Source organism: Pelodiscus sinensis, chromosome 2 (assembly GCF_049634645.1).
Source record: "Pelodiscus sinensis isolate JC-2024 chromosome 2, ASM4963464v1, whole genome shotgun sequence".
NCBI classification, from domain to species: Eukaryota; Metazoa; Chordata; order Testudines; family Trionychidae; genus Pelodiscus; species Pelodiscus sinensis.
Genome location: NC_134712.1, coordinates 234,824,708 through 234,842,887, shown reverse-complemented (window position 1 = coordinate 234,842,887; position 18,180 = coordinate 234,824,708). Strand labels below are relative to the sequence as shown.

At 45.2% G+C, this 18,180-nt stretch overlaps 1 protein-coding gene across 3 annotated transcripts in view; it reads left to right on the top strand.

Moving 5' to 3' along the window:
• The first annotated feature begins 7,907 nt into the window (after positions 1-7,907).
• Positions 7,908-18,180, top strand: part of PFKP (phosphofructokinase, platelet) — a 93,910-nt gene continuing 83,637 nt past the window's right edge. For 2 of the 3 annotated variants that reach the window (XM_075922709.1, XM_075922710.1), the window contains exon 1: positions 7,910-8,343. In XM_075922709.1, coding sequence (XP_075778824.1) covers positions 8,250-8,343 — 94 coding nt within the window. In that variant the 5' untranslated portion in view covers positions 7,910-8,249. Of the gene's footprint in view, positions 8,344-18,180 lie in introns of all 3 variants that reach the window. The other variant, XM_075922711.1, reaches the window with a different exon arrangement.

Below are 18,180 nucleotides of genomic sequence, written 5' to 3'. Positions count from 1 at the left end.
TGGCTTAAAAAAATACTGGACACACTTGATTTCAGATGGGGGGGGAGGGGGGGGAAGCAGAGCTAGCTGGGAGGGGGTCTGGGAGAGCAGGGCTGGTTGGGGGTGAGAGTGGGGGGAGAGAATTGGCTGGTGGGGAGTGGGACTGACCTGGGCACACGCAGATCCCGGGGCACTGCCCGTCCTGCACACGGTCCCGGCGAAGCAAGAGTGAGTCTAGCCCTGGGGATTCCATTCAACCCCGGCCCCGGCCTCGGCCTCGGCCCCCCTCGCATTGCTGCCTACTGCCTGGCTGGTAGACACGCTCACGCAGCGTGAGTGTGTCTACCAGCCAGGCAGTTCGCAACTATGTGCTGTTATTCATAATAATAATAAAACTTACCTAATTAGAAAATACCGGATGTGCGGTGTGAGGGTTTCGGGGTGCGATCACCCCCTCCCGGTCCGAGAGGGGGGGTCTGCGGACCCCTTTGGACCTCCTTTTGTTCTGCGTTGTCCCTGGACCACTGATGTGGGGTCCGGGCCCCTGGGGTGCGATCACCCCCTCCCAGCCGGAAGGGGAGGTCAGCGAACCCCGGGCCGTGAGTACCTGCCGAGCGGGGTGGGGCTGAAGCCCCTAGCTTTAAGTCTTCCCCCCCAGTCCGGGGTTCTAGTTTGGTCCCTGTCGGTTAGTGTGGCTGTCGGGTGCTGGACGCTCCCCGTGTGGAGGGAGGGGGACCCGGTCCCGCCCTCTCTCCGGGTCCCAGCCCGGGGCCCTAAGCGCCGGGGCCACTAGCGCCCCGGCACGGTGGACGGGGGGGGGGTGAGGATTCTCCCCCCTTCGTCACGTCCACCCACGGTTGCCAGAAGCGCCCTGCCCCGGGCTCCTTCCTCCCTCCCGTTGGGTCTGCCGGCCGATCCCCGTCACCCTGGCGCCTACCTTGACTCGGCGGTCTGCGGCGTCCGACGTTCCGGTGGAGTCTCGGGGGTGAGTTCTCCGGCCCTGGCGCACTGCTGGCCGTCCCGGTCCCTCCTGGCTCGGCGCGGCGGGGTCCGCCCGCCGTCTGGCGATGGGCTGAGCGCCCGCCAGGGGCAGTGGCTGTCCCGGAGGCCCCGGAACCAGCGCTGTGTGGCGCTCTCGCTCCGTCCTGCGGCGAGGGCTGCTCCTCCGCCACCGCGAGGAGCCTGCGCCCCACTTCTCCGGCGGCGGGCACTTTTAAACTGGCCCGCTGCGCCGGCCGCCGCCCGGGGCCCCACCCCTTCCGGGCACGTCCCCGCTGTCGGCCCTCGCCAGTGGCCGTGCGCCCTGGCCCCGCCTTCCCTGCGTGGGCCGGCGGGGGGTGAGCCGCCTGTCAGCTGCCGGCGCAGGCGCGGGGGAAGCGCCCCCGCCGGCTGGAGTTGCGGGGTTGCTGGGGGATCTGGGGCTGGCCGGCGGAACCCTGCCGGCGGGGACTCTGCTCGCCCCGGCCCCGGGGGCTCCGCTCCCCCCGCCCCTGGTCAGGGGCCGGCCCGTCACATGCGGTATTTCTCTATTTGTTTCCTGGACAGAACCCTCAAATATCGGACTGTCTGGTTCAAAACCGGACACCTGGCAACCCTAGTTAATACAATTTAGCCCTTTGAAACAAGGAGGAGTCAGCACGATATACTGTGCCATATAACTACAGTTTAGAAAGCACTGGTAAGTCTTTTAAGATAAGACATATACTCTTCTGCCTTTCAATAATACACATAGCACTAACACTTCTTTTACATTTAACTATTTATAGCTTTCTTTATGCTAGATCAATACTGCATCAGGGTGAGAACCTGGTAAGAGCTGAAACAATCCTTCCTGTCTCTCAAATTACACAACAGCTTTCCTGCTAAGCCTATGTTGGCTGGGAACTCATTTACCAATTCCTTATTTCGGTTCAAGTTCAAACTTCTTTTTGAGAAAAAAGAGCATTAGATAGGGGGAAAATAGTATATAGAATAAATATTGCCCCATCCAGTGTTTTCTTATTTTTATACAAAAAAATAGAAGCCAAGTAAACTTCAAGATAAAGTTCATTAATCAAATGATTTGTGGTTTTGGTGTCATATAAGACCTAATTCAACTTCCATTAAATTTTCCATTGACCTTAGTGGAAATCAGATTGAGTGCATAGAGAAGAGGTAGATAAATTCGCAAATAATGAATATGAAGAAACAACTTCACTGGAACAAATTCATTATTGCTTCACTCAGGATTGAAGGAGTTATCATGACTGATGTTCAGTACTATATTTTCCTTTTGTGGGGAATGAACTTCCAGCATGACCTTTTTACATCATCTTCTCTTGTTGAAAATATACTTTCTCCTCCTTTTTCATAGTGGGCATTCATCCACTCTCACCACCATGCTGCTGACTGGGCAAGCACTTTAACCTTGTTATGCTATTAAGTATTGTTGTCACCAATCTTTAAAATGAGGACACAGTGGCCTGAAGACATATTAGCTATAGTGGCTGATGATACCAGTTCTGCTTCTATTTGTCAAAGACAGAAATATCATGCCACTGGAAATTAATTACATCCTAATAGGGAAAATGATGTCTCTATGTCTGATATGAAGCCTCTTCTAATGTTCATGCTGCACCATTTCTCTGGCTTTGCCTGCACCTCAGCTCGCAGCAAATTCCTTAACCTTACCTCATACATCCAGCAACACTTCTACACCACACCCAAACTAATATCCATATTACATATTTATATTAAGGTAATGCCTAGAATGCCCAAGCAAATTGAGGTGTCACTTTGTAAGGTGACTTCCAGTAAAAGAGTCCCAGCTCCAAAGAGATGACCATGTTAGCTTACATCAAGATTTAATAAGTGGGTGAAACAAAGAGGGAAAGGATGGGGTGAGAGTAATGCAACATGCTTTAGGATATATGAGTCAGGTGTACAGCTGGAGGTGTGTCACATTTTGGGTTGCAATCCAGACTAATGCAGACCTATGACACCACCTGCCCTTCAACTCTGTGTGCCTTAAATGGTATGCGCTGTGGCTCATAGCCCTGACGCTGACAACCAGCCTTACAATCATACAAGTCACACCTTGGCTTCCACTGTCCAGTCACTTTTTGCAAAGTGACCCCGAAAACCCCACTCCCACATTTCCCCAGAACTGTTAGTCTATGTAGCATACAGCCCTTTCCAGGGACATTCAAAGAAGAAAGTTCATTGCTCCTTTAAAGAGACAATATGCTTCAACTCATTAGTTTGACAAAAAAGTCTTACTTAAGTCACAGCACTGAATTGGTTTATAGAAAAACAACCCAAAATGTATTAAACAAAATGTCAGAGTTAAATGTTACCAAGTATAAGGAATAAGAATGGAAAGTAAACAAGGTGAAAATATGCTTCTAAAACTAAAACTTAATTTCAGCAAATTACATGCTTTGCATAAGCAAGTTTCTTCCCTAAACTATTCTCAAACTCTAGTCCCTTGGTTAAAGGACCCAACATTCTTTGATTTTAAGATCTATAGCCCCTTGAATTTCCCCAGTGGTAGACAACCAAGTGGTTCTCTCCCCTTTCTTTTTATATATAGTCCAATAAAACTTTAAAATACATTCCTTGAAAGGTAAGTCCAGGCACAGCTTCTCTCTCTGCTGGAGTGTAGACGTCATGCTGTATTCAATCCTTCAAGATGTAGGAAGTCTTTCTGGTGGTGCAGTCTCCATCCTCATGCTGATCTGTATGCAAATGAAAATTCTACTCTTTTGATTACATACTGCTTAATTTACAGTGGAGACTAGTAAATAGCTGCCTTATCTTCTATTTGGACGAAAACCAGTTTTACCCTTGCTTGGTCACCGACATTAAAGCATAATGTGTGTGTGTGTTCACAATTCCTCATGATATGAATGCATACATTTCACAATGATATTACTCACCAGGATGTCCATGACTTTCCTAAAAGTCTTTACTAATGCACATTTATAATATAGTAATATTGCATACAATCAGATTATCTAGCACATTTATCTCTTGGTACATATCCTATACATAAATCACACATGCATATTAATGGTCAGTGGGTTATTAGTTTTCCATTTATATATAACATGCCATCTTTTGTATGTATGTGTGTGTGTGTGTTCTTACATCCTTACAACCATGTTTTAGGTGGAGTATGTCAGGCCTGAGAAGAGTTGCTGACAGAGAGCTGTGAATTACCAATAGTGGGTTTTTTTGTTAATAGAGACAGATAAGGAGATATCCATAGTCTTGTCTCACCAGCTGCCCTACAATTATATCTGGATTGCTCCTTTTCTTGCCTTTTCTCATGTCTTCTTTCGTGCTGATCCATATACCTGAACAGCCTCACACCTATTCTTTCCTCATTTTTCTTAAACTCCTCTTTTCTATGATTCAGTCCTGGTTGTCCTGGTTTGATTTTTATTGCATTGTATTTCAGTGGCTTGTTCTTCCCATAGAAGAAACTTTGTTTTGGTAGAGAACTTTGTAAAGCTCTGTGTTTGTAAAGTACTGTGGACACCTATGGCCCTATACACATATATAATGAAAATGGACTATTATTACTGTAGTTGGAGGACAGCATGTTTAAGTGGGAGTTGCACAGCAAATTGAGGATTGGCCAGGATACACTATATTTTCTGTTACAGTAAGGATCAATTTAGAACACTTAAGTACTGCAAGTACTTTGATGAGTAACAATTGGAAGGCCTAGTGAATTAGCTGATTTAAGACCAGTGAGAGAGTTCCTTGTTTGTTTCACAGAATCCCTTTAAAGTTATGAGCTTACAAATCACAAAACAAGACTTCTTTTCTCAGTGTCAGTGTGTGAATATTATTGTGTGTTATGCATTTGTACCCAGATCCACTGAGATTATATTGTTTCTGGATATTTATTGTTAAACAATAAACAACCTTCAATAGTATGCCAGAAATAAAGAGAGATTACTGAGGACTGAGTTTCTTGGAAGTCAGAAAGCATATCAAAGCAGCCTCGGGCACAAACAGCTCCACATCCTTTATTTATTATTACTACTGTCAACTTTATTTTAGTGTCCTAATACTAACAACAAAGTAAAATCCTTCCCTAATGAGAAGTTAAAGACAAAGAATAACAATACCAAATAATGAAATCAATGAGATGAGCAGCTGTTTCTTAATTTAAGAAAAGACAAAAAAAAATCCTACCACCTGTTATGAGATACATTCCATTATTTACTAGACAGGACAGTCTGAGAAACCACTGCTTTCTGAGAAACAACAATGTCTGACTACCAACGTCTGATTTATGGTGAAGATTTTCAGCCTAATAGTTTGCAGGAGTTGCATATTGCCCTAAATAAAACAAGAAACATGCACAAAACAAATATTAGGCACCTAATCCAAAGCCACTGGTGTTAATGATTGGAAAGATTCATACAGAAAGCTCCCCAGCTGGTATAAAATGTCATAATGTTGCTGACTTCAATGGAACTGTGACAGTTTATACCAGCTGAAGATATTGGGTGTTGGATCAGGCCTATTAAGACAATATGGACAAAACATTTGAATTGTAAACATTTGAATGGCTTAGCGTCAAAGTTCTCAATCCAAATATTTTTAAATTTTAAATTTAAGTAATTACTGTGGAACTACTTTCATGGGCAAAGGTTTGTGGAACTGGCCTGTTAGCTCTTTTGTGCAGAAAAGTGCACTCCTTTTCACACACAATTAATTTTGCATATGAGTTGTTTCGCAGTTAATGTATAATGTATTTGTAGGTCTGGGATACTTACAAACACCAGTGTACATGAGTAATTCTACTCATGAAAATGCTCTCATTGAATTGATTGAGATTACTACATGGCTGTGTCTAGACTGGCCAGTTTTTCCAGAAAATCAGCCACTTTTCCGGAAAAACTTGCCAGCTGTCTACACTGGCCGCTTGAATTTCCGCAAAAGCACTGACGATCTCATGTAAGATTGTCAGTGTTCTTGCAGAAATACTATGCTGCTCCCGTTCGGGCAAAAGTCTTTTTGCACAAAACTTTTGCGCAAAAGGGCCAGTGTAGATTGCCCAGATCGCGAATATGGCGATCGGGGCTTTTTTGCGGAAAAGCGTCCGTGCCAATCTAGACGCTCTTTTCCGAAAATGCTTTTAACGGAAAACTTTTCCGTTAAAAGCATTTCCGGAAAATCATGCCAGTCTAGACGTAGCCACATGAGTATAGATTCTCATATATGTAAAAAGGTTCCAGGATCAGGGCCTCTGTTTACAAAGCACCAAATTTAGGATGTGCATACACATCGAATAAACCCAATAATTTTCATAGTAATTAAGGCATAGGATTGGGATTTAACATATGAATTTTGTTTCTGACTTCCCGCATAACTTTGATGAGACTCAGCCCTTGATCCTACAAACACTCTCGCTCATTCTGATCTTCAATACATAAATTGTTGTCATGGAAATGGAACAATTCATGTGCATAAAAGTAAGCATATAAATAAAACTTTGCAGCGTCTGGATCTTAATCTACCTCTGTGATCAGGATAATTATACTACAGTCTTCCATGGGGTATTGTGATAATTAGTTTTAAAAAAGAATTATGGATAAATTATTCACTAGGTATGCATCCATAAATTATTCATTCACGATGGAATAAAAACAAATAACAAAATCATCCCTCAAATATTCAATGTGGATATTACCAAAAGAGGGTTTTTTTTACTCTCATTCTCCTGATCTAAGAGCAAAAATGGGAAAAAAGAGAGTATTTTAAATAGATATTTTTTCAGTTCCCCATTTCCGTTTCTGTGACAAAGCCCCATCCTTTGTTTTCTTTATTTAAAGAGTATACATTTCAGGTCACGAACTTCCTATGGCTATGTATGTGTGCAGCACCTAGCACAATGGGACCTTGATCTCAGCAGGAACCTCGAGGAGCTACTATGATACAAATAAATAATACTCAGATGTTTACAGTGCCTACTGGCAGTGAAATAACAACCACCTTATAGACAATGCCAGTACCTTAATAATTTGTGCAAAACATTTTCAGAGAAATTTGAACCAAAAAACACAAAAAGACAAAACTGAAGCCTCTAAAGAGATAGAGTTCCCCTCACTGCCCTTCTCTAATGGAATGGCAGGCAATGGTGGCTTGCTTGTAGAGACCAGCAGTTCCTGCTTTTAGGGTTGCAGAAAATGACCCAAGTGCCTACTGTAACCAAAGTAGGATGGATCTAGATCAAAGGGAGATGAAGGTATTATGTGCCACATAGCTGTAGCCTGCTCTCAGGGTACAGCCGCTAAATGCCTATCCTGTTCCACAGGGGTATTGTGATAATTAGTTTTTAAAAAGAATTATGGATAAATTATTCAATAGGTAGGGGTTCTCCGGGTATTGCTGCACCCCCGGCTGGAGGTGCTTACTATCACCCACATTGTTTACAGTTTGGTTCAATGGATCTCAACACTTCCACTATACAAATTGTTCCAGCACCCCTCTACTGCCCATCCTTTTTTTGCCAGACCATGCAGGGCAACAGCAGGGAACAGCGACCCCAGGGTCCCAGGACAGGCCCAATCCACTTTCCTCCATTCAGCACCTGCAGGCAATGCTAGGCCTGACTGCTGCGCAGGGCTGGCCTCCAGCAGGGGGAGTTGGGGAAAGGAACCTCACTGTGCAGTTTCCTCCTTCTGCGGCTTTGCCAGAAAATCAGCTCACTCCCTCTTGCTCTAGTCAGCACCCTGTCTGGGGTAAGGAAAGGAGGGGGCCCCATCCCTCCCACCTGCGGGCTCCTCCATCACTGCCCCCCTCCCCCGCCTGCGCCCTCTCCCTTCACCCAGGCTGCAGCATCCCAGCCTGCTGCCCCGCCCGCTGCAGGCTGCCGGGCGCCTTGGGTGGCGCACTTGCTCTCATTGGCTTCTCGCCCTGCCTTTCAGAGGGCGGAGCAGCAGCCGCGGCGCGGAGGGACTGAGCCGGGGGTAGCCTGGCTGCTCAGCGCAGAGCTATCCGGGCTGGGGCGAGAAGCACTGGGAGCAGGCGGCTGGAGCCGGAGCAGTAGCAGCACCAGCAGCGGCGGGCGTGGGATGTGAAGGCTGCGTGACTCCTGCTTTTTCTCGGCGTATCTTATGCTGTAGCGTTTCTCTTCCGGCCCCAGGGCAGAGCCCCCGCAGCCCGGGGCTCCCTCCGGCGCCGCCCAGGGACCACGCTCACTCCCTTCATCCCCCAGCCGGGCCGGGGAGCCGCAAGGCCGGCGGCTTGCCCCCTCCCCTCTCGGCACCATGGCGGACCAGCCGGCGGATAAGAAGTTCTTCGAGAATCTCTCGGGCGCAGGGAAAGCCATCGGGGTCCTGACCAGCGGCGGGGATGCGCAAGGTGACTGCGCGTGGGGAAAAGGGCTGGGGGCTGCATTGGGCAGCGAGGATATGTGGGCGGGGCAGTACGAGTGGCGGTGTAGTGAGTGTCATGTGGGTACATTTGGGGGGGCAGCAGGGAAGAGGGGCGAGCGGGTCTTTCCGTGGATCAGGTGGCATTGGCACTGGGGCAGGGTGCTCGTGGGGCTGTGGAGTGGGCATGGGTGGGAGGTGCAGGGGGACTGGGGAGCAGTGGGATGGGTAGGCAAAATGCACACTGGGGCAGGAACACGTTGAGTCTGGGCACGGCGGCATGGAGGTGGGGGGCAGATGGGACACTAGTGCAAGGTACAGTAGCTGGCAAGGTGGGCGAAAGGTGGCCTGTTTCCTTGCAGTCCCACAGATTTCGGGCTGCTCTGCTGAGTCTTTTTACCCAACCTCCGCGTCTGGGCTGGGAACGTGCCTAAAGAGGCAGGGCGGCAAGTAGCTCCGCTCATCCTCCCTCCCTCCCTCGTCACATTTTCAAACGTGTGACCTCTTCTGAGCCAGCTTTCTGCCGGGCAGGGTTCCACAAGCTCCAGTAGCTTTATCCCCAGGACGTCTTCTCCTTTCAGGGGATGGCAGGGAGAGGGGAAGGTCGTGCCCAAAATGTGTGAAGAGGAAGATGAGGGGACTTGCTGCATTGCACCTGGGAGGGGAGCTGCCTGCCCCTGGGACAGTGCCAGCCCTCGCCTTTCACTTGGCTCTCCGGCACGACTCACCCGGAGGAGTTTTGCATTCATGGCAACGGTTTAGGTGGCTCATACCCGTGCAGCATTAAGCTGCAAACATCCTTCGCGGCCTTCGAGCGCTAACCGTCCGTGGAGTCCTTCCACAGCACGAGTAACAGGGTTTTAACGTGAGAATTAGACACCAAGGACCTAAAGAAATTGAATCAAAAGGTGACCAGGAAACAGGGGAACTGACCGATTGAACTTTACTAACCTGGCCATGAGATCCCCTCTCAGACTTCCTCCCTCGTCACCCCCCAAAAAATTAACGTATATTATTAACAGTTCCTGCCCTGGGTTGGTAAAGGGGCTGTGATGATGGGTAGTATTTAAATGCAAAGGACTCGAGCCTCTTCTCTAGAAGGAGAATTATCTCGTTCTTGTGTCACGCTGCCATCATTGCCTGGAGCCTTCTCTTTGGCGACATTAGTTTTGCCGCAGCTCCGTGATAGTTTTGCTGCAGCGCGCTGGGAAATAGTAGCAGATCAGGAGCTTTTCCGTGGGGGGAGGGGAGGGTGCCATGGATAATCTGTATTATCCTTTGCGATAGGGACCGGCCCTGTCCGCCAGGCTTTCACGTGGATACGGAGGAAGAGAGAAGCATGGCTCCTGCAGACGTGCGTGTCTGTGGGGTGGGGGAGTGGTGAGATAAGAGTGCCCCCGGGGGTGTGTAAAGGTTTGGAGGGGTAGGGATTAGTTCTCCCCTTCACCCTTCAAAGGTATGTGTAAGGAGAGACTCTCGTTCCCCTTCCCTTTGATAGGTGTGTGTTTGGGGTGCGGGGACCTGGCCTGTCTCCCCTTTCACCCGTCGCCTCCCTCCTGTTCCTAGTGCGCATGAGAATGCTAGTATGCATGGACCAGTGTCCTCGCTCGCTCCCCGCCTCTAGTGCGTACGTGATCTGCGGCCAGGCGTGGCGGATTCATTTGTGCGTCATATCTCTGGTGAAGAAGCATCTTTCCCTCTCTTCCCGGGGAGTAACGGGGTGTCCTGCGGTTTTACCTGGGATTAGCAAACAGTTAAACTCCTTTCCAATCGGGGCAGAAGGGATGTGCCAGACCATAGAACGAGGCGAGCAGGCGGCTTCCCTTAACAATCAGCCCCTGGCTCGGTTCCTCTCGCGCTCGCCTGCCCCAATACGGTTGTATCCGTGTGTGGGGCGGGGAGTCACTTCCATTGCGAAACTCCTAGCTGGCTATCGGGGCACCTGAGCCTCTGCATCGCCATGTTCCTTTGAAACTGCGATAGTGCATTGCCCGCAGCCGCGTAGCAAGCGAGTCCTGCGAGAAGCGGGGCTCTGCCTCTCGCTTCCGCATGGCTGCGGATTATATAACGCCAGGGCAGCAGCAGTGTCTCTCTCTCTCTCTCTCTCTCTTTTTTAACGTGTTACATCGCTGTCGCTGCCGGGTGCTACACTGCAGCATTTAAACGGCTTTCCACAGTGAAGCAATCCGCTCTTGATTCGATTATCTGCAAAGGGTAGCAAAACAGGGGAGGAGCATTTGGCGAGTCCTGCTCCACCGGCCTGACTGTTCTGTAAAGATTTGGCTGGCGGCCCGTATGTTTTGTAGGCAAGATCGTGTCATTTCTTTCATGACCACAGCGACTAAGTCCCACCTTAGGGCATGAGTGTCTCTATCTTTTGCATATCAAGAACATCATTGTTGCCCTTAACTCATTTACATAACTGGGTTGGGCTCAGTTCAGACGACTTTAGTATGCAACCTCCATTCTGCACCACGTCCTGGAAGGGGAACTGAATACAGGAGGACTATGAGTCATGACCTTTCAAGGTCATTTTTACTGCATGGGGCAAAGTGTAATTTAGAGAGAATAATGAGGTTTGTAGGTGAGAGGGTTTCGACTAGCCAAGTAGATTAACAGTTTTAAAAGAACTATGTTGTACAAAGTAGTCCTGTTTTAAATTAGGATTTTCTGTTCTTTAATTGATTTTCCATCCCCCATTTACTTTAACTTCTTGAATATTCATAATACAGATCTATTTCTACAGGAAAGAGGAATGGCTATCATTACAGGGAAACCTGTTTTCTTGGCTGCACTGTATGATGGCTTCTTTTTTCCCACTCTTAATTTGTATTTTCACTGAAGCAGCAGGTAGCAGCTGCCTACACTGTTCCACGCAGGTGCTTGACATACAATCTAAGTTCAAGAATTTACTACTTTCGATGTTTTTGTATTTTTAATAATTTAAAAGTAGTTATTTTTAAATGAAAAATATACAGGTCTTCTCTGTTTAAAGCAGATGTTAGTGTTCAAAATGTGACATTCTTAAATATACAATAGTTAATCTCCTTAAGGATTTTTTGGTGTGTATATAGTACTATGAATCCAAGATATTTACATTTGTATTAATACACATACACAGCTCCCTTGAAATGATCAGGCTTTAATCACTGTATTTACAATATAGATGTACTTTCCACCATTTTGTGTGGTGGATTTAAGCAGTATATTGGGGATTTAGTGTAAGTGAAAAAGCTAAAAATAATTTGTGTCTGCAAAGTGTAGCCTGTGTTTCAGTACTACAGTTTTGGCCATCCTCCTGTTAAATGAGAAAACAAATCCAGTAATTAAGATATGCAACTTCAGCTACGTGAATTGCACAGCTGAAATCGAAGTACCTTAACTTGGCGCTATCCACAGTGCAGGGATGTCAAAGGGAGAATATTCTCCCTTTGACTTCCCTTACTCCTCCTGGAAGCAGGACTACCGGCATTGACCAGAGTGCACCTCTCAGTTCAAATTAGAGTGTCTTCACTAGACCTGCTAATTCAAATCCTGGACAATCGACAGTGGCAGCTTTGATCTTCTCTGTAGTGTAGTCATACCCTGGCAGTCTGTCTCTTGATGTGTATTGTGAATGATCACTCAGCATGATTTGCCAAATTCTGGACTGCATCCAAGTGTGGTTGGTTCAGTTTTCGAGAGAGGGGCTTAAGAAGGAAGTCTTTAAGCAGCCCTTATGCCCTCAGATCCTGGGGTTTGCCGTGTCATTAATTGGCCCTTGGCATAATGTAGAACAGCCTCAGGGCTATTCGAGGCCAACTATCAATGACCCCGAAAGCTATCCTGACATTCACAGATCACTGAAGTACAAAAAGTGTCCCGTAAGCAAATTGACTGTGTATGGATTATGATTAGGCTGATATTGGAGCAGCAATTACAGTTGCCCAGGATGTTCTATAATAGAAGGAATTCTGTACTGGCTAGGGCTGAAAAGTTTACGGTTGCTTTTTGCTGGTAGGCCAATGTAAGGTGTTCAGGGAATGACTGATGATAATCTAGACTGGTGTTCTTTAAAACTCTGGAGTAACTTTAACCACAAAACAGAATGTTCAGGTAACTTCAAGATCTCAATGCTGTGGAAGATAATCCAAGTGAAGGGGCTGGGATTGTGAATTACTTGAGGAGGTGTGTTGGGCTATTGGGCCTACTTTGTTGGTCATGGAGGTGTTAAATGCTGGCACCTATGGAGTGGGTGAATTTATTCACTAGTTCTGACTCCTGAGGTGTGGATCCTCTTCAATAGAATATCACTCTTCCCTTATTTTCTGTCATCCACAAGAAGTGAGTTGGTCTTTGTATTTTAAAACATAAAATGATGGACCCCTCACAATGAGTAAAAGTCTAAATGACATTTGAGTAAACTTACTTACTTGCCTCTGCTCTTCTTCACCCTTCTTTTGCTCATGCCTTTTTGGTTTTGTGCTCGTCAAGAGAAGAGTTGTCATATTTTTTACTTACTTGGTAAAATACCTAGCACACTTTTGGGTACTAATGAAATAGTCATTGGTTTCTGGGGTACGTAGCCCAAAGCCCAGATCTTGGGTCAGTTATAGGCAGACCTGTGCAGCAGTTTAATTATGTACTGCTTTAGAATCTTATATTGGCCCAATCCATTACATTTCCCCCACAAAAGAAAACAAACCCCTTTCTGTTCCCTAATTGTAGAATTTCATAATTTGTACACATTTTGTTTGTTTGAAATTTTGGAAGAATATTTTATTTGCCAAAAAGTTGATGTCATGTTTCAACATACATTTTACAGATAGGAAATGAATATTGTACAGTCTATAGTAGAAAGTCTTCCAGACTTTTCCAGTATTGACTGTATAAGGTGCTTTGGAGATATTACTTCCTTAATTAAAAAAAGGACTTTGTCAAAAATTAGTTCCTAAGTAAGTGATGCTAACTTTTATTTTAATTTTGAAGATGCTGAAAAGGTATTATTATTGAAAATCAGCCTAAAATGCTCAAGATGATATGTATGTATTATTTAGTTGTCTGAGGGTATGTCTAGACTACATGCCTTTGCCGACAGAGGCATGTAAATTAGACATACTGACATAGTCAATGAAGCGGAGATTTAGATATCCCCTGCTTCCTTAGAATAAAAATGGCCACCGTGTTGTGCCAGTTCAGCTGTTTGTCGACGCAAAGCAGCAGTCAAAACGGGGATCGGTCGGCAAAGGCTTTCCTTGCCGATCGATCCCCGTCTTGACTGCCGCTTTGCACTGACAGATGAGCTGGCACAACGTGGTGGCCATGTTTATTCTAATGAAGTGGGGGATATTTAAATCCCTGCTTCATTGACTATGTTGGTGTGTCTAATTTACATGCCTCTGTCGGCAGAGGCATGTAGTCTAGACATACCTAAATATGCAGTACAGGCAGTCCCCTGGTTACGTACAAGATAGGGACTGTAGGTTTGTTCTTAAGTTGAATTTGTATGTAAGTCGGAACTGGTACATATTGTAGGGGAAACTCTAGCCAAACATTTCTCCAGAGCTCAGTTTTATTCTCCCACACCTCACTTCCCTCAGTCCTTTATTCTCAAGCTGAGGTGTCTGCTGAGAAAAGCCGCTCCGCGTCTCCCTCGTCTGCTGGGGGAGGGGGCGCTAGCTTCGCGTCTCCCTGGTCTGCTGGGGGGAAGTAGCTAGTGCGGGGTTGCCTCACCCCGTTTGTAAGTAGGGATTCGATGTAAGTCAGATCCGTGTAACCCGGGAACTGCCTGTATAGAAGAAATGCTATTGTATATATTTATATTATAGAAGTCTCTTAGTGGAGAGGGTTCAGAGAAGAGGAGTATATCCCCAAAACATCTTGCAGTCACTCAAAGCACAGAGTACACTACCACTTATGCCTGTGTAACTTATGTCACTGTTAAGGGATGGAACGTTCACACCCCTGAGCAACTTAAGTTTTGCCATCATAGGTGGTGGTGTAGACATAGCAACAGTTGTAGTGCATCATGCTGTATTAAAAACTATAGACTGGATTCAGGCAAGCATTCTTATCTAGGCCAGCACTTCAACTTATGTTGAAGTTAAGTTAATGGCACTTGTTTAAAGTTAAAGTTCTTTCTTAAGTTGGGGACACAGTATGATTTTTTGCATATATTTAGGGTTTTTTTTTTAAGATCAGGGTCTGTCAAATTTGAGTAGGAGATGATGTTTTAACCTCCCTCATGCTGCTATGCTGTAACAACTCGTGGTGTGTCGGCACGCAGAATGAATACCTTTTACTTCTGTGTTTTCAGCTTTTGGCAAAAAAATAAAAACTTCTGTAATGTTTTATATAACCTTGGTTTGAGAATTATATAAATATAACTGAACAGACAATATCCAGATATTGATGCATCTGTTTCAGTCGTCATTTCATGACATTTAGCCAGATATGGGTTATTCCATCTTCACTGGGGCTAAAAATTGCCAGATAAATCTTAGCAGCTATCAAAGGTCTAATACAAAAGTAGATGGTAATTCAGAGGATTTTAGATTTTCTATTTTAAGTGATTGTTTTAGTCACGGTTTAGTTTTTAAATCACTGTTCAAATCCTCCATGTGCACAATTACTGAGTAATGCGGCCCAAGGCTCATAACTACTTAGTGTGTCCATTTTCCAGTAGTAATCATATAATTACATTTCATAGATACTCTGATGGAAATGCTGCTTGTAAGAAGTGAAAGGTAATGAAATAAAACATTGTTTACTAAAGTACATCTTGACTATTCAAACACTGGTAGAGACTTCATGTTCCCCTCTGTAGATATATTTATGTATTTGAATGAACTCTGGCCAAAATATTCAGATGTAGTTGAACCTCTCTGGTCTGGCATTCTTTGGTCTGGCAACATCCATGGTCCAACATGATTCTAGTTAATTGTATGGCCACTTATCATGGATGAGGCAAAGTTGCCTCGTAGTTTCATAAAGTTTGTTTACAGCTACCAGTCCTGGCTCTCAGTGTTCTTTGCTGTTGTTTAGCTCTAATTTACCCTTAAATGTCTTCTAAGAAATGAGTAAGCAGTGAAAATGCTGGTAATGCTGCTAGATAATATCGACCTCCTATAGTTTGGCAAATTCTCTGGTTTGGCAGGCACCGTTTAGATCCCGATGGTGCTGGATCAGAGAGGTTCAATCTGTACCTAATGGTAGGGATTTAAAGCCATGTTTAGGTTTGTAATGACATCAACAGATTATTCAGTGTGAGCTCTGAGTACTCAGCACTTCTGAAAATGTGTTAAGCACCCAGGTCCCTGCACAGAGGCAGATTCAGAGGCCTGAAGGGACCATTGTGATCATCTGATCTAACCTGTATATCATATGCCACAAAACTTGTCAACAATAATTCCTAGAGCATATTTGCTAAAAAAACATTCAAGCTTTCTTTAAAAATGGTAAGTGATAGCATGTAATGCTCACACAACAATATCAAGCTGTGATAACGTATATATTAAATAGCCAAGTTACAGACTTTCAGTAGGGATATACATAGAGTATATATAAAGGCCTGAGGCAATGGTTCTCTTGTTTTCTGTACTGACACCCCATGCTGCAATAGAGAAAAGTTTGGGGATCCCTCCATGGCGTATTTTGGCTAAAGATGTGATTCCCTTGCTTGTCTATGCAGACTCACACTAGCTCTCATCAAGCTAGTGCAAGTCTACATTGCAGCATAAACTCGGTAGCATGAGTAACGGTAGCTGAGGCATGGTTTAGGCCTGCTACATACAAACCTGGCAAGCTAAAAACAGTAATGTAGCTCCTCCAGCCAACATAGCTACCTCCACTCATTGGGGGTGGTTTAATTATGTCTATGGGAGAGTACTCCTCCAACAACATCGAGTTGCTAGAGGAAAGATCTTACAGCGGCACAGCTGTGTCAGTACAGGTCTCTAGAGTAGACATAGCTTTAGTATTTAGTTCTTGCACAATGAAAGCCTTCTGTTTAATAACAGAGACTTTGTGTTGTGCTCCTAAGTAATAGGCACTTGAGGAAACTTCAGGGTAATGGAGACATTTGCCCTAGGGATGTTAAATATTGGTTAATTGAATAGTCAGTTAACCTCATGAATTTATATTGGTTACTCGACTATTCTACAGTCCCTGCAGGTGGGGCCGGCAGCCAATGCGTTCCGGCCCCACTCCTGAGAAGCCCCCTGCTACTCTGTGCTGCTGCTTCTGTATCAGAGAGGCAGAGCGTGGGGTGCCACGTTGGGAGCTGGTCCTCAAGGGGAGCCAGTTTAAAAACCAGCTCCCCTCATGGACTGGCTGCCTGTCTCCCCGTGTTATGGCCTCTGATACAGAGCCAGCAGCATGGGGTGGCAACAGTCCCTCACTGGGGGGGGGAGCAGGATCTGAACTCCCAGTCCCAGCGTGAACTGGAACTGAGCTGCACTGCCTTCCCGCCTGGCTCTCAATACACTTTAAATGCAGAGACGCAGCAGCGGTAGATCCTGGACTTGGCACAAGCTGGGACTGAGCCTGGCTGCTGGCCAGCCTGCTAAAAAATTTACTGGTGGGGGAAGGAATGCGTGTAATCTATAGCATTAACCGATAAGCTTTTGCTTATTGTGCTTATTGGTTAATTGACTACACTATTACATCCCTAGTTCTCCCTGACCAGTTTCAGCATTTACAAAGCAGTTCAGTGAGTATATAAATATTTCCCTGGCAGTGACAGTCTCTAGACTGCCTGAGGACAGGCCGTATAAATGATTTCGTTTGTGGGTTTGGAGATTCAGGTCAACCTTGTTGGTGGTGTGATCACCTTATGCCTTTCAAACTGGAAATTATTTCATACCTACCTCAGTAGCAGTGATTATCTGTTTATTTTTTCCCAGTAATTAATTAAATTTCCAGTAATTAATTGATCTGGGGGACTGTAGATACTTACTATACTATACTTTATGCGGTGCATATTTGTAAGTACAAGTAGAATGCTGATCAACTGTTAGAGAGAGATCTCAACTTCCTTGTCCCTCTTCTGAAACTCTGTAGTTGTTTCTTGTGCTTGGAGTCTGTAATCTTCCTCATGGTAAGATGGGGAGAGCCATTTTAATACAACATTCTTTTTGACTGTTTGGATTGACACCCATTGGGTTTGCTATAAAATAGTTTTGAAGCATATTTGCTGCTTAATACATTGAAGTATCAATACTGATTTACACAAGTATGACATCGTTCAGCCAAGTGTTTCAATTTCTCAGGGTATGTCCAAAGAGAGTACCAAGGGCTCCATTGTGAGCTGAAGGACATGCTCGCACAAAGGCGTAAGATGCCAGTGCTACTCACATCACATCTCTGTACTTAAGAGGAAAGCAGCTGGCATTGGCTTGCAACTCCCCCTCCTCTCATTTTATTCTGCTCCTCCGCAGCACACCATCAGTGCAGCTGAGCTGGATTGGAAGTAAATAAGATAGATCAGGAAAAAAAGCTAACTTTCCCCTCTGGAAAGTGGGGATGCATCACTAAATTGTGCCTGCAAGTCTTGCAAATTGCAAGGTGCCAAACCAATCAGCCTTATGTTATTTATTAGTCACCACTTTCTAATTACTGTTTATTCTGATAATATTTTGACTGTTTCATCAAGTTCACCTATTCAGTGTCCATATAATTATGATGCTAAAACAAATAACTCTGTCCCCTTTCAGCTTCAAGAGCTGGTTGCCTTGTCAGTATGTACATATCTGTTATAGTAAAAGCTCTTTTTTTCTGTTTAGAAAGAAATTATAGTTTACAATTAATTCCTTCAGCATTGGATTTTTTTTTTGGACAAAAGGTATTT